Below are 13577 nucleotides of genomic sequence, written 5' to 3' on the forward strand. Positions count from 1 at the left end.
AGAAAATTTTAAATAATAATGGTGTAGGGCCAGAGACAACACAGCAGGTCCAGCACAGATTTTTCATGCAGGAGACCCTGCCACAAATGGACCCCTGAGCACCTTTAGTTGTGGGCCCCAAACCAAAAAATAATTAAAAGTGATTTTTAAATAATGATGCTGGGGCCAGAGAGATGGTACAATGGGCACAGTGCTGGCCTTCACTGCGGACAACCCGGGTTCAATTCTCCAGCAGCCCTCATGATCCCCCAAGCCCTCCAGGAGGGATCCCTGAGCACAGCTGGGTGTGGCCCAAAAAAAAAAAACAAAAAGAAAGAAAGAATGCTGGTGCTGAGTGGAGAGAACATTGCTGACAGAGAGGAGGGAAGGGTTCAAGAAGACTCGTGACTGAACAGAAATCTCCAACAGAAAACAGCAGGCAGGATCCACGAGCTCTCATAACACACTTCCCAGTTCCTGGAACTCAGACATCTCTCTTGTCTGTAGGCAGGAATGCTGCTTATTGGATTCTACTCTCTGCCCAGTTTCTTCTAGATTCCTCCTTGAGGAACCTGGGTCCACCCTGTACCCGCCCTGCCCCACAAGCTTCTTTCATTCCACCACACCCAGCGGGTATGGCAATGCCGCAGGCCCCACCTCACTTGGGTACAGCCAGTGTCCCTCCAGGTCACCTCACTGGTTTCAGTACCACCAACATGACCTTGACTATGACCTGGAACTTGGACCCCTCTCCCACCTCTCTTCCCCACCCCATCAGTTCATGTTCTTCCACCCCTGAGGTCCTCAAGGAAACCCTGAATGTCCAGTTCCACTGCCATTCAAGAGCCTATCAAAGAGACTCAGCTGGACAAAGAACTTTATCAGCTGCCAGCTTGCATGCTGAAGATGACAGACTGCTGTCCTCAGAGAAAGCAGCTGGCCTGGCCTTCATGGCCCGTGGGTTTTTCAGAGAGAACAGGAAAAATGTTTCTGGTACAGGTGGGTGCAGGCGAGTGGGTGCCTGAATGACCAATAAGCCCCCTCCCCTTAGGAACTGTTCCCTAGAGCCACAGTCTGGTGTTTGGAGGCATAGTACAGTAGGACAATAAGGGCACTTGCCTTGCATGCTGCCAACCAGAGTTGGCTCCCTGACATCCTACGTGGTCCCCTCAGTGCCATAAGGAGATTTCCTGAGGGCAGAGCCAGGAGGAAGCCCTGAGCATTGCCAGGTATGCCTCCCCCCCATCCCCCCACCCCCCCACAAAATGCCAGAGACACAGTCTGTCTTTTCTGCAGGAGTTGGGCTTCAGGGGCTGTGAGTGGGCTTTATCTTTAAGCATTGAGGACAGACAGCCTGGAAAAGTTTGAGGTGCCTCACTTCGGAGGTGACTTTCACCCACTCATCACACTCACATCTCTGCATTTGTGGCTGGCTGGCGTCTCCTGCTTGACTCACTTTTCTCTCCAAAGGGGCTGAGACCTCCTCTGCCTGCTCACTCTCTCTCCTCAGCCTCCAGCTCCTCTCTCCTTCCCACCGTGGACACATCCTCACCCTGTCTTTCGCTCTTCTCCAGATGAAACACAGAGGGCGCTTGTGGTACAGAGCAGCCACGTTCAAATTCTCCTGCAGAAGTCACCCCCAAGGAGACACATGGAAGCTTCGCTAGCACCCCCAAAGAAAAGCCGCAAAGACTCTCTGCCCTTTGGCTTCCTCCGGCCACACACACACACACACACACATACACACACACACACACGCACGCACACACGCACGCACGCACGCACCCACAGCCCCCCAACCAGTGGCCCAGCCTCATGCCAAGCTTGGCAACAAGTTGGGTGTGGGGTTGGCATGTTTGTCTTTGGCCTCCTTTGGTTTTGAAGCGAGAAGGATCTATTTGCAGGGCAAGAGTGGGCGGCGGCTTGGAGTCAACAAAAAAACAGGCGGCTGGAATGAGTGGCGCTTTGTTCCTCTTTTGTCCACAACCCTGCCCCTTCGTCCCCCTCCCCCTTCCCTTTCTGTTTTCGCTTTTCATGCCAATTGCTAAAGACTGTAATTTAAAGAGGGCCCTGGCTTTGCAGGGCCAGGAGGAATGTGCATCTGCACGTGGATTTTTCCACCAGAGAATTGTCCCTGCCTTTGGGTTCTTCTCTGCCCGCCGTGGATGATTCCGTGGTCTGTCTCCTCAGTGCTTCTCGGAAGGGGTTTGAGAGGCCCCGAAGGGGTCCAGGGCATGGTTCTTGTTTCCCCCTGTCGCGCGGCCGTTTGATGAGCTTTGTGCTCATTTGTTCGGATGGCTTTTATGGTTTCTTTGTTGTTCGTGGAAACACTTTGAAAGTCGAAGTTCTACGTCTTTGCAGGCTTCCGCTGTCCCTGCCCCTCATCTCAGCAGGACGCAGAGTGGGACAAAGGAACAGGAGGATGTTTTCAGCTGGTGTCTGTACCTCCAAGCCATTTCTGAGCACGGGGGTAGGGGGCTGGGGGTCCCTTTAAGAGAGAGGTTGGGACCACAGATGGTGGGCTTCAGTAGGGTCTTCCCCGAGAATCTCTAGAAGCAAGCATCTAGTTGTTACCAGGTGGAACAATCTCTCTAGCTCTGCATCTCTGGTTTCTTTCTGGCCACATCTCTAGTCTTGGACTTTGCTCTGTGTTCTTCAGATCCCATCTTCCCCTCTGTTCACAAATAGCCCTGGAGCCCTGGCCAGGTAGGGAAGGTGCTTGTCTGTGATGTCACCCACAGCATCCATGTGCAAGATAGGGGCTGGTGTCGACCTTTTGCAAGACTGTATTTTCATCTGGTGACACTTCCCCCCTCAAAGAGTGATGGCTTATAGACAACAGAAAAGCTTTCTCCATGCTCTCCATTTCTCTCTTCAAGAGGAGAGTGCCAGGATCTAGTGAGAGCCGGCTTGGCCATGGCAGACTTGTAGCCACACATGGCAAAAAGGAGGCAACTACTTCTAGAGCCTCTTCTGATAAAGGGAACCAATCCCACTTGCGAAGATTCTAACAACCCCACCACCTGATATCATCACAGAGGGTTTAACTCTCCACATGTGGATTTTGTAAGACACATCATTCCATTCTTAACAATCATGTGACGTCATCAAAGATACATAGAATCCCATTTTATTTCCACATTAAAGAGTTTGGATAGGGGGTATGGTGCCGCCAGCAGGTCAGTCTGTACCTGTGAGGCAAGTGCATCAGCAGCCTGATGGTGCCTTCAGACTTCCAGATACCCCAAATTTGCTGCTGTGCCTTTGGCCAGACTCCAAAAACTTGGGGCAAAGTTTACCAAGAAAGTAAACGGCCAAAAGTTAGGGATGTGGGAGACTCACCCACAAACCACCTCCGGCTTAGCTATATAATTGGAGGCATGGCCTCTCTGATTCCTGATTGAACTGCTTATGGCCATGATCCCAGAGACTCAGAGAAAAATCTTGGAACCCAGCAGCTTTTGGCAGAGATGCGTCCAGTCCCCACAATGGGTTACCAGCGCTGGACCACCCCAGGGGGGAAAGGGTGTTGTCCCTCCACCTGTTCCCCTTTGGCGGCTTGGTGGCTGCCATCTTCCAGAGGTGATTGGACAGTTAGGTTTGGGCCTGCAGTGATGAGACACGTGGGGCCTCACGGGATGCGGGTGGAGCCGGCCCTTTCCTCCCATCCCAACGAGACCGCTGAGTCTCCTCTCATAAACGGCGTCTCTGGCTCCTGATCAAGCTGCTTAACAGCCATGATCCCAGAGACTCAGAAACAAATCTTGAAACCCAGCAGTTTTTGGCAGAAATGCGTCCGGTCCCTGCAGTAAGTTACTGGCGCCGGGCCACCCCAGGTGGGAATAGGTTTCGTGCCTTGGTCTCTGTTCTCCCTGGTGGCTCAGTGGCTGCCATCCTGCAGAGGCCATTGGACTGTCAGGTTTGGGCCCGCAGTGATGAGACACATGAGGCCTCACAGGATGGGGGTGGAACTGGTCCTTTTCCTCCCCACCCCGATGAGATCCCAAGTCGCCACCCACGAATGGCCTCTCTGGCTCCTGATCAAGCTGCTTAACAGCCATGATCCCAGAGACTCAAAAACAAATCTCTAAACCCAGCGGCTTTTGGCAGAAATGCATCCAGATCCCGCAGTATGTTACTGTCGCCAGGCCACCCCAGGGGGAAAATGGTGCTGTCCCTCCACCTGCTCCCCCTTGGTGGCTCAGTGGCTGCCATCCTCCAGAGGCCATCGGGCAGTCAGGTTTGGGCCCTCAGTGACAAGACACGTGTGGCCTCATGGGATGGGGGTGGAGCCGGCCCTTTCCTCCCCGCCCCAAGATGACCCCGAGTCGCCGCCCACGAATGGCCTCTCTCGCTCCTGATCAAGCTGCTTACTGTCCATAATCCAAGAGACTCAGGAACAAATCTCGGAACCCAGCAGGTTTTTGCAGAAATCCCTCCAGATTTAACTGTTAAAATTTCAAAATTCCAAAATTGCACGGCCACTACTGCGGCCACGTGACATCATATGTTATTTATAACCAGCAATAGAAAACAAATTGTCTACGGTTGACTTTTCGGCAGATCTGAGTGTTGGGGTAAAATCCCAAATAATAATGGTGGGTTTGGTGTCAAAATATTGAATATAATCAAAGTAGAAAGAAAGAGTAATGTGGAAATCATCTGCCCCACAGGTAGGGGGAGAGTGTGGGTTGGGAGGTATACTGGAGTTTTTGGTGGTGGAAAAAGGGCACTGGTGAAGGGACTGGTGTTTCATTGTATGACCAAGACCTAAACACAAAAGCTTTGTAACTGCTCTCACAGTGATTCAATAAATAAAATTATAAAAAATTTTAAAAAAGGAGTTTGGAGTTTCGGGGAAGTCCTAAGATTCAGCCAGAACTCACCACCAGTAATGGCAAACCCAGACCTTAATCCAATTCTCTGACTTCCAGTCCAGGGATGAACCTCTTCTCTGGGCTTCCAATCCTCTTCACATCCCTGCCTCTCCTCACCCTTCTGGATGTCTGTGATACCTGAAAAGCAATTGATGAATTGACTTCATTTCCGCTGATCATGAAAAGGTCATCTTCAGGCAACCTTTCAGAGAAGACACTGATGCTCCTCTGTTTGTTTTCTCTTCCTTAGACCCTTCCTATGACACGGTCAGGAGATCCGGGTGGAACAACAACATGAATTCTGGCCTCAACAAAAGTAAGTCAAGGTTACTCATGTGTTGGAAACCAGTCACTTCTCTAATGACAGGTGTGGAATAAGAAAAGAGTAAGGCATTCAAGGAGAAGACATGAGTATTGATTGCCTATTTTGCAAATACTTGGAGACAGGGAGTGGGATTTGGACATTTGACATTTGAATTCGGTTGTGTTCATTTGCGTTTGGGGACTCTTTTTTTTTTTTAAGTTGGAACACTTCTTGGAACAAATAGCTGTATGCACTGGAGGTCACTAGACTTGGACTTAATCATTTAAGTCATGATATGACCCTCTGTGACTTTCCTATTCTCATGTCCGAGGCGTAGTCATGACCCTTTCCTCGCATTGCATGGAAGGTTGAGATGGAGCATAACTTTGAGAGATGACAGGAGGTCTAAGACATTGCAGGCTGGCCCTGAAATCTCCAAAAAAGAGAGTCAGGAAAACAGCTCAGAAACTCCTGGGCAAGGGGTGGGGGGTGGGGGGGGGGAGGACGGATGGAGGGGTGGAGGAGAAGAAGGAGGAGGGACTCTAAGAAGGGCAGGCAGATCCCTAGCAGACAGTGGAAGATGGACATTGAGAAGAGTCATTGAAGGGCTTCTGCCAGTGGAGATGCAACCAACTACTTCCCTAGGTGGGAAGAAGTCTCTGGAAAAGGCGAGGTGGGAGGGATGAGGGGGACGGGCACCAGTCTACCATGTGGGTGCAAGAAAGTCAGCTACAAATATAAAGTGGGAGCAGAAGGGCCCCAAGAGGAACCAAGGAGGGAGTTCAGGAACCCTGGAAGAGCAGGCAGTAGGGGAACACTGTTCAGAGGGCACCATTCATTCAGGGGCCCGCCCCCAATGGCCTCTCCACCAATGGGAGCAGCCCCGGCAGCAGAAGCCACGCCCTCCCCCACCGTGATTGGCTTCCGTCCTGGCTGCCCACCGGAAATGTCAGTTCCACCAGGATTTGCACTGGCTGGACCTCAACTCCGGAGAGCAGCGCCCCTGGCCTGGGCGGTTCCAGATCAGTTTTGTAAACTGAGTCTGGGGCAGGGGGGGACTGGGTGGGAAGGGCCCCCTGGCCTCGCATCACCAGCGCTTTCCCTTCTGTTGCAGGTCCCCCCCTGGCAGGAGCCCAGACCATGAGTAAGAGCACAGAGCAGCGGCCCCAACCAGGTACGACCCTGCCCCCCCCCCCCCCGTCCCAGGCCACCGCCCCCCACGGGGACCCCCTGAGTCGCGCCACTGTCATCCTTCCCCGCTGCCCAGGGCGCCAGGTGGGATCCTGGGACCTGGTCACGGGACCTGGGGTCGGGGTAGAGGCCTGTCCGATGGCAACAGTGAAAGCAGTGGGTGACATGCCTCTAAAATAAGGAAACTGAGGCCCAGAGAGATGAAATGTCTTCGCCATGCAGCAGGTTGAGAGAACCCGACCTGGGAGCCCAGAGTCCTGAGTTCGGATGGTTTGCACCTCACCAGATCTTCCATTCCCAAGTGCTCTGGAGGGGGTGAGGGTGGGAGTGTGTGTGGGGGGTGGGAGGGGTGGAGAGTGGTGGGTTTTGGTGGCTTAGAGGTCAAAGGTTCGTGTCTTGCTTCCTCAAGACCCCAAGTTTGATCCCTGTTTTTTTTTTCTTTTTTTTTTCTGTGTTTTTGGGTCATACCTGGCGATGCACAGGGGTTACTCCTGGCTCTGCACTCAGGAGTTACTCCTGGCGGTGCTCAGGGGACCATATGGGATGCTGGGAATCGAACCCGGGTGGGCCGCGTGCAAGGCAAACGCCCTACCCGCTGTGCTATCTCTCCAGCCCCGTGATCCCTGTTATGTTCCTCAAGATCCCAAGTTTGATCCCTGTTATCTTCCCTCCTTCCCTTACCAACAAAGCCAGCTGCAGCCTTGGAGTCTTCCAGAACATCTGGATTCATGTATTAAACTCTGGGACCTGGATAGTCAGCCCAGATATCACTGAAAATGAGCCTTGGACCCCCTGAGCAATGCTTGGGAGTCCCCCCACCCCCGCACCACGTAAAAATAACATTAAATAAAATTAATAAACAAACCCTGGGGGCTGGGGAGAGGGTTTTAGCACGTGTCTGGTCTGAATTCCATTCCCAGTGCCACGTGATTTCCCCCAGCACCCCTGGACTCCAGCGCTTATTAGTCAGGCCCACACAGACTCAATCACCACATATTGCCAGGAGTAGCCCCCGTTTACCTGAGCACTGCTTGGGAGCCCTCTGCCCCACATAAAACTAAATAAATAAAACAGATTAAAGAGAAATGTACACTGGTGAAGGGGCGGGTGTATTGTATGACTGAAACATTGTATGACTGAAACGCAATCATGAACAACTTTGTAACTGGGTATCTCACGTGATTCCATTTTTTAAAAAATTAAAAATAAAGTGCCCGCTTGTAGTAGAAAGAAAGGAAGGAAGGAAGGAAGGAAGGAAGGAAGGAAGGAAGGAAGAGGGAGGGAGAGAGAAAGAAAGAAAGAAAGAAAGAAAGAAAGAAAGAAAGAAAGAAAGAAAGAAAGAAAGAAAGAGAAAGGGGGCTGGAGCTATAGCACAGTGGGCAGTTCTCTTGTCTTGAACATGGCCCACGTGAGTTCAATTCCCAGCAACGCCTATGGTCCTCCCAGCCAGAAAGGCTTTACTCCTAAGAGTAAAGCCAGGAGTAAGTCCTGAGCACCACACCACACCAAGAAAAAGAGGAAAACCAGATTTCCTGGTCTGAGAGATAGATTTGCCACTGACGGCTAAGAAATGACTGAAACCATGGAATTAAAACTCTGTATTGACTCAGAGCTTAGCTTCCTCAAGGATGCCCCATTCTCCTTTGGCATCTCGGCCTTCGACTCCCCTCCCTGGACTTCAACACTCAGTACCACAGGGGATTCACCACCCAGTCACACTCCCCTCCTGTGTGAGCCACTCCCTCCCGCCAGCCTTCCATTCCATCCAGCCTCTTCACTGGCGTCTGGAAGGAAAAGTCTTCCTCCTTTTCTTCCTTGAAGCTGCCTCGAATGTCTAGAGACAGTCACTATCCCCCCTTCCTAGCCCTGCATGGGTGACACAGCTGAGGGCAGCTTGAGCAGGCTGTCGGCATGGGTATGGACAAGCTTTTTCCATCGCCATGGCAGACGGCAGTAGAAGTTGACCTACTTGTCATCGGGAGGTTCAGAGAGAACTTGCTGACCGTGAAATAAGCCAGACAATGAGGGTTTGACGTAGGGGGATTTTAAAGAAGCCCCAACAACAACAAAGTAGACATTAGTGGCCAAGAATATTTCAACTGCCCTGCTGTGTGGCGGGACGGGGGATGGGACAGGGAGATTTAGTGGCCTGAAAGACTCTTCAAGCTAATTTATGATCCTAAGTAGCAATCCAAAAGTTATGTTAATTTTTTTAAAGTACAGTTATAATCACAGAAGTGGTAAGATCGTGGCAGACATTTGACACAATGTCCCCCCAAAAAAGACATAATCCAGCCCTCCACCATGATTCCGCACGTACAAAAATAAAAATACTCCCATAAACTGATATTGCGGAGATTTTTTTTTATAACTGAATAACCACATGCATTTTAAGCCAACTGAGATGTTCAGACCTGTCATTTCAGAGCTAAAATAAGAATTCTGGTTAGTATGGACAGGTCCAGGCTTGCAGTTTCAAGGTGTTGTCCTAAAAGGGACCGAGACATCTACACAGTGACCAAAGGCGCTGGTTTTGCTAACAAGAAAATGGACACCCAGGAGGTCGTCTGACAAGCGATACAGTTGATGTCACAAGGGTAGCTGGAACCCTGGCTGCAGGCTTGGCAGCATGGGATTTTATCCAGCAGGAAAATGGAACTGTGGAGGGTTGGAAAGAGGCAGAGCGATGAGAGACCATCTTTAAGGCCATTTAATAGAACCCTCTAGAGTGTACTCATCAGGACTGACTATGGCCAACCTTCCAAGTGCTTCACAACAGAATTGAGGTCAGGGGTATCCTCATCTATAATTGTAAGGTACCCAGTGCAACAAAAGATGCCAAGAGCTCTGGGGTGGAGCTCTGAGGTCTGCAGGGTTTCTGTGCCAAGCTTTTGTGGGAGAGTGGACAAAGGTATCCACCATGAGGAAGCAGTCTAGTATTTACTGCTATTGTTCTAACACTTTTCACAATGCCAGAACAAACTCCCTCTCTTGTTTCCTTAGATCCATACCAGGTCCTGGGCCCCACCAGCAGCCGCCTCGCCAACCCTGGTGAGTACTCTTGGGCCAGCTAATGTTTCTTTCCAGAATGTTCTTTTACTCTGTGAGGTCTTCGAGACGTCTGTCCTAAATTGAGGCCATTGATGGGTGGGAAAATGAGCCAGTTTTCACTTGGAATGTTTATCTTTCATTTCCCTAACGCATTGTTTTCCAACCTCTTCCTGATTGTGGCCTTTTTAGGGCCTTGTTTCCTTCCTTTGGATCACTTCTTGGCTTCTTAGTTTAGTCCACCCCCATTGACACGGTTCTCACCTGTATCCCCTTTGGAACTTTGAAAAGTCACTGGGATTTCTAGACACAAGCAGATTCGCAAACGCTGTGCGTTTGTCAGACCATTGGTACAAGGTCAACCGAACAGAAGGCAACTTACTGTATAAATTATGGAGATTTATTTTCCTATATCTCACAGTATTAAAAGTAACTCCACTAACGCCCCCCCACAGACAAACACTGCCATCCCGCCCCCCCCCCACACACATCCAAAGAGAGATGAGGGCTTGTTAGTAAGTCACAGTAATGTCTACCAGCCAAGGATGCTTCTGGCAAACAATGGATTGGCCCGGCACATCTACACTGAGACGGGTTTGTAATAAGTGGCACAGTGAGATGTTTCTGTAGGCAAAGAGGGGTTGCAGGAAAGAAAGCAAGTCCCGTGAGCTCTCACTTTCACAGCAAGATCCTTGGGTCCTTCAGTTAGACAGGTGGCACGTCCCTGCAGGTGACAGATCGCACTTGGTGGCTTTCTTGCGGGCTGGTTATGTCAGAGCAAGAATGACAAAGGTTAGATAGGGTCCCAACAGCGAAACGACCCGCTGGGTGTTCTTGCCAGACCCAACTGAGATGTGGGCCCCAGGGGTTCTCTGCCCTAGTGAAACCCAAATTTCCCCAGTAGATTCTGCATGTAATTGGCGACGGGACTTTCTCACAAGACGAGAGTGCCCTGGCCTGGGATGGTGGGTGCTGGATTCCCACCCCTCTGAGCTGTCCCCCTTTTTCCTCCCCCCACCCGACCCACACCGTGCCGTGCACAGGAAGCGGGCAGATTCAGCTGTGGCAGTTCCTCCTGGAGCTACTCTCGGACAGTGCCAACGCCAGCTGCATCACCTGGGAGGGCACCAATGGGGAGTTCAAGATGACGGACCCCGATGAGGTGGCCAGGCGCTGGGGGGAGCGGAAAAGCAAGCCCAACATGAATTACGACAAGCTGAGCCGGGCCCTCCGATACTACTATGACAAAAACATTATGACTAAGGTGCACGGCAAGAGGTATGCCTACAAATTCGACTTCCACGGCATTGCACAGGCCCTGCAGCCGCACCCCACTGAGTCGTCCATGTACAAGTACCCGTCCGATATCTCCTACATGCCCTCGTACCACGCACACCAACAAAAGATGAACTTCGTGCCTCCACATCCCTCCTCCATGCCTGTCACTTCCTCCAGCTTCTTCGGGCCCGCGTCCCAATACTGGACCTCCCCGACGGGGGGCATCTACCCCAACCCCAGTGCCCCCCGCCATCCTAACGCCCATGTGCCATCCCATTTAGGTGGCTACTACTAGAAGCTTCATCCTCAGAGTGCGTTTCCCCACTGAAGTTCCCCCCAGTGGACATGAGACATGGAAGAGAAAGCAAAACTGGATGATCTTTCTTGCGGGATAGAACCTTTGTATTTGTACTTTGAAAAATAAATTCTTTTTTTGAGGGGGGGAGGAGGGTGGGGGTGGCTGGGTAATGTTGATGACTTCCGCTCCCTCTACTTTGAAGGAAGAGATGGGTTATTCCATGGGCCAGTATGCTAGGTTAGAGTCTCAGGCGCCTCAGTTGACAACTAATTTCGATGACTGGAATGCTTGTGGCATCAATCTGGGGAGGAAACTGTACCTTTTCTGAGTGTGTTTGTTGGACCAACACAGGTTCTTGTCCACTCCCAAGGCCCGTGCCGGGCCTTGGAGGGAGCCATGTGGTCAAGAGTAATGGTCTTCAGTGGCTGGGTTCTGGTTGACAGTTAGTGAAAATAGAGACAGAAAGCCAACCGTCTTAGTTTAGCAGGACCTGATTCAATGGAGAGCAACTGGAACATTGGTTGGAAGGCCAGCGACTTTCTCACCCAACTGGAATTTAAAAGAAGGAACACGTGTGTGTGTTTAAGAAAACTGGCCATTTCTAAATCCCTTCAGAATGCTACTTGTACACTCTAGAAATAGTCAGGATATGAGCTATGACATCTTAATGCAATTGCAGACATTCCTGGAAGAGAATTAAATAAGTTTTTGTTGTTGTTTTAAATAAATGACAGTAGGTCCCAGAACTTTGAAAAGTCACTGGGATTTCTAGACACAAGCAGATTCGCAAACGCTGTGCGTTTGTCAGACCATTGGTACAAGGTCAACCGAACAGAAGGCAACTTACTGTATAAATTATGGAGATTTATTTTCCTATATCTCACAGTATTAAAAGTAAATAATTAAAAAAGTAAAAAAGAAGAAACGAGTTGACCTCGGTCACAGATACAATTTTACTAGCAAATCAGTCATTATTTTTTTAAATGTAATTTGTACATCTTTCTTGTCAATCTGTACATTTGGACTGTTTGTACGTTTTTATAGCTAGCTGGGTTTTTTAAAAAGCATAATGTGACTGTTATCGAAAATAAGCAAGACATATAGGACCTGTGAGCAAAAAAGAGATCTTTGTAGTTATTTAACAGGTGTGGACAGGAGATTAAAGACAGCCCATTGAAATCTTGAGTGCTTTGAAAATGTTTGTAAATACCCACTCGGCAATATTCTCTACCTTGAAGCGAGAGACCAAACTTTCCCTTGTGGATACAAGAGGTTCTTAGCCCTACATATGCAATATATTTTTAGATATGAAAAAATATATATATAATTTTGCAGGTAATCGTTGACTTTTGTGTAAACTTTATGGACTATTAAGCTGACAGCCAGTCAGACTATTGTAAAATAATTTGACTAAATAAATTGTGCGTTTTTCTCTTGGAAGTAAAGATCCAGTTCTCTTATTTATTCTCTAGAAAAAAAGGATCCCCAGGGAATTTTTCATCTGATCTCTTACACCATGAGGAATATTTCTAAGCCTTTATATGACAGTATGGTAGAAAATACAGAATCATTGTGGGTATTTTTTTTTTATTTTTGGGTCATACCTGGAGATGCTCAAGGGTTCCTCTGGGCTGTGCACTCAGGAATTACTCCTGGCAGTGCTCAGGGGACCATATGGAATGCCAGGGATCGAATCAGGGTTAGATACGTGCAAGGTAAATGCTGTGCTATCACTCTGGCCCCAATCATTTTGATTTTTATTGCACTTTATTAGCATTCTTCAGAAAACCAATAAGAATGTAGATGAAATTATCTTGTGTACATTGAAAGCAAGTTACTTCACTGAGCTCACCAATTCAAATGCTGTTAAAGCTGTTATCTTCCAAAAACATCCTGCTATCCACACTCAAAAATGATACTTAACCAATGCCTCCTACCGGAGAGGTATTAACCATTCCAGGGCCCAAGGGATATCACCAGAGTTAAGGCAACTGCCTTGCATGCGGTGGACCTTGGTTCAAGCCCTGGCACAGGTTACAGACCCCTGGGCATCATCAGGATTCATCCCGAGCACAGAGCCTAAAGTAAGTCCTGAGCACTGCCAGGTGTAGCCCAACCCTTCCCCAAAATGAATCACCCCATCATTGAGGAAGTTGGCAGAGGTTTGTTCGTTTTCTTTTCTAAATGTAATTTCTCTTCCTCCAATATAAAAGGGCTCTGGAGAGGTCAGCCACGGTTAAGGTCAGGCTGTGTCAGAAGCAAAGCCTGGCACGAAGTTCCACCTGAAGCCCCATGTCCACTAAGCCTCGGAGCTGAAGCTGCAGAGCCCTAGACAAGGCAGTGACCCAGTCCTGCGTGTCCTCAAGGAGGTGTCTCAACTCTTTTCCTGGTGCTGCGCCAGGATTTGAGGGCAGACTTTTTTAGATCTTTTTTCTTCCCAAGGGAGAATTTGCTTCAAATTGTGTCACAGTTAGGTAGCTTGTTTTCATTTCCTCTATTTTATAATGAAACACGAGGATTGGAAAGACCTTGATGTTGTGAGAAATTAGTCTCACAGTACTGGCGATCCTATCATCATCTTCCCCGGCCATCACCTGGAGGA

The 13577-nt window shown here is 49.4% G+C and overlaps 1 protein-coding gene across 1 annotated transcript in view; it reads left to right on the top strand.

The window, feature by feature from the left end:
• The window catches only part of FLI1 (Fli-1 proto-oncogene, ETS transcription factor), a 123373-nt gene extending 112261 nt beyond the window's left edge, over positions 1-11112 (top strand). Inside the window, exons 6-9 of the mRNA XM_056107571.1 lie at positions 5107-5172; positions 6275-6334; positions 9355-9402; positions 10443-11112. Coding sequence (XP_055963546.1) covers positions 5107-5172; positions 6275-6334; positions 9355-9402; positions 10443-10972 — 704 coding nt within the window. The 3' untranslated portion in view covers positions 10973-11112. The remainder of the gene's footprint in view (positions 1-5106; positions 5173-6274; positions 6335-9354; positions 9403-10442) is intronic.
• The last annotated feature ends 2465 nt before the right edge of the window (positions 11113-13577 follow it).

This window comes from Sorex fumeus, unplaced genomic scaffold (assembly GCF_029834395.1).
Source record: "Sorex fumeus unplaced genomic scaffold, SorFum_2.1 ptg000169l, whole genome shotgun sequence".
NCBI lineage: Eukaryota > Metazoa > Chordata > Mammalia > Eulipotyphla > Soricidae > Sorex > Sorex fumeus.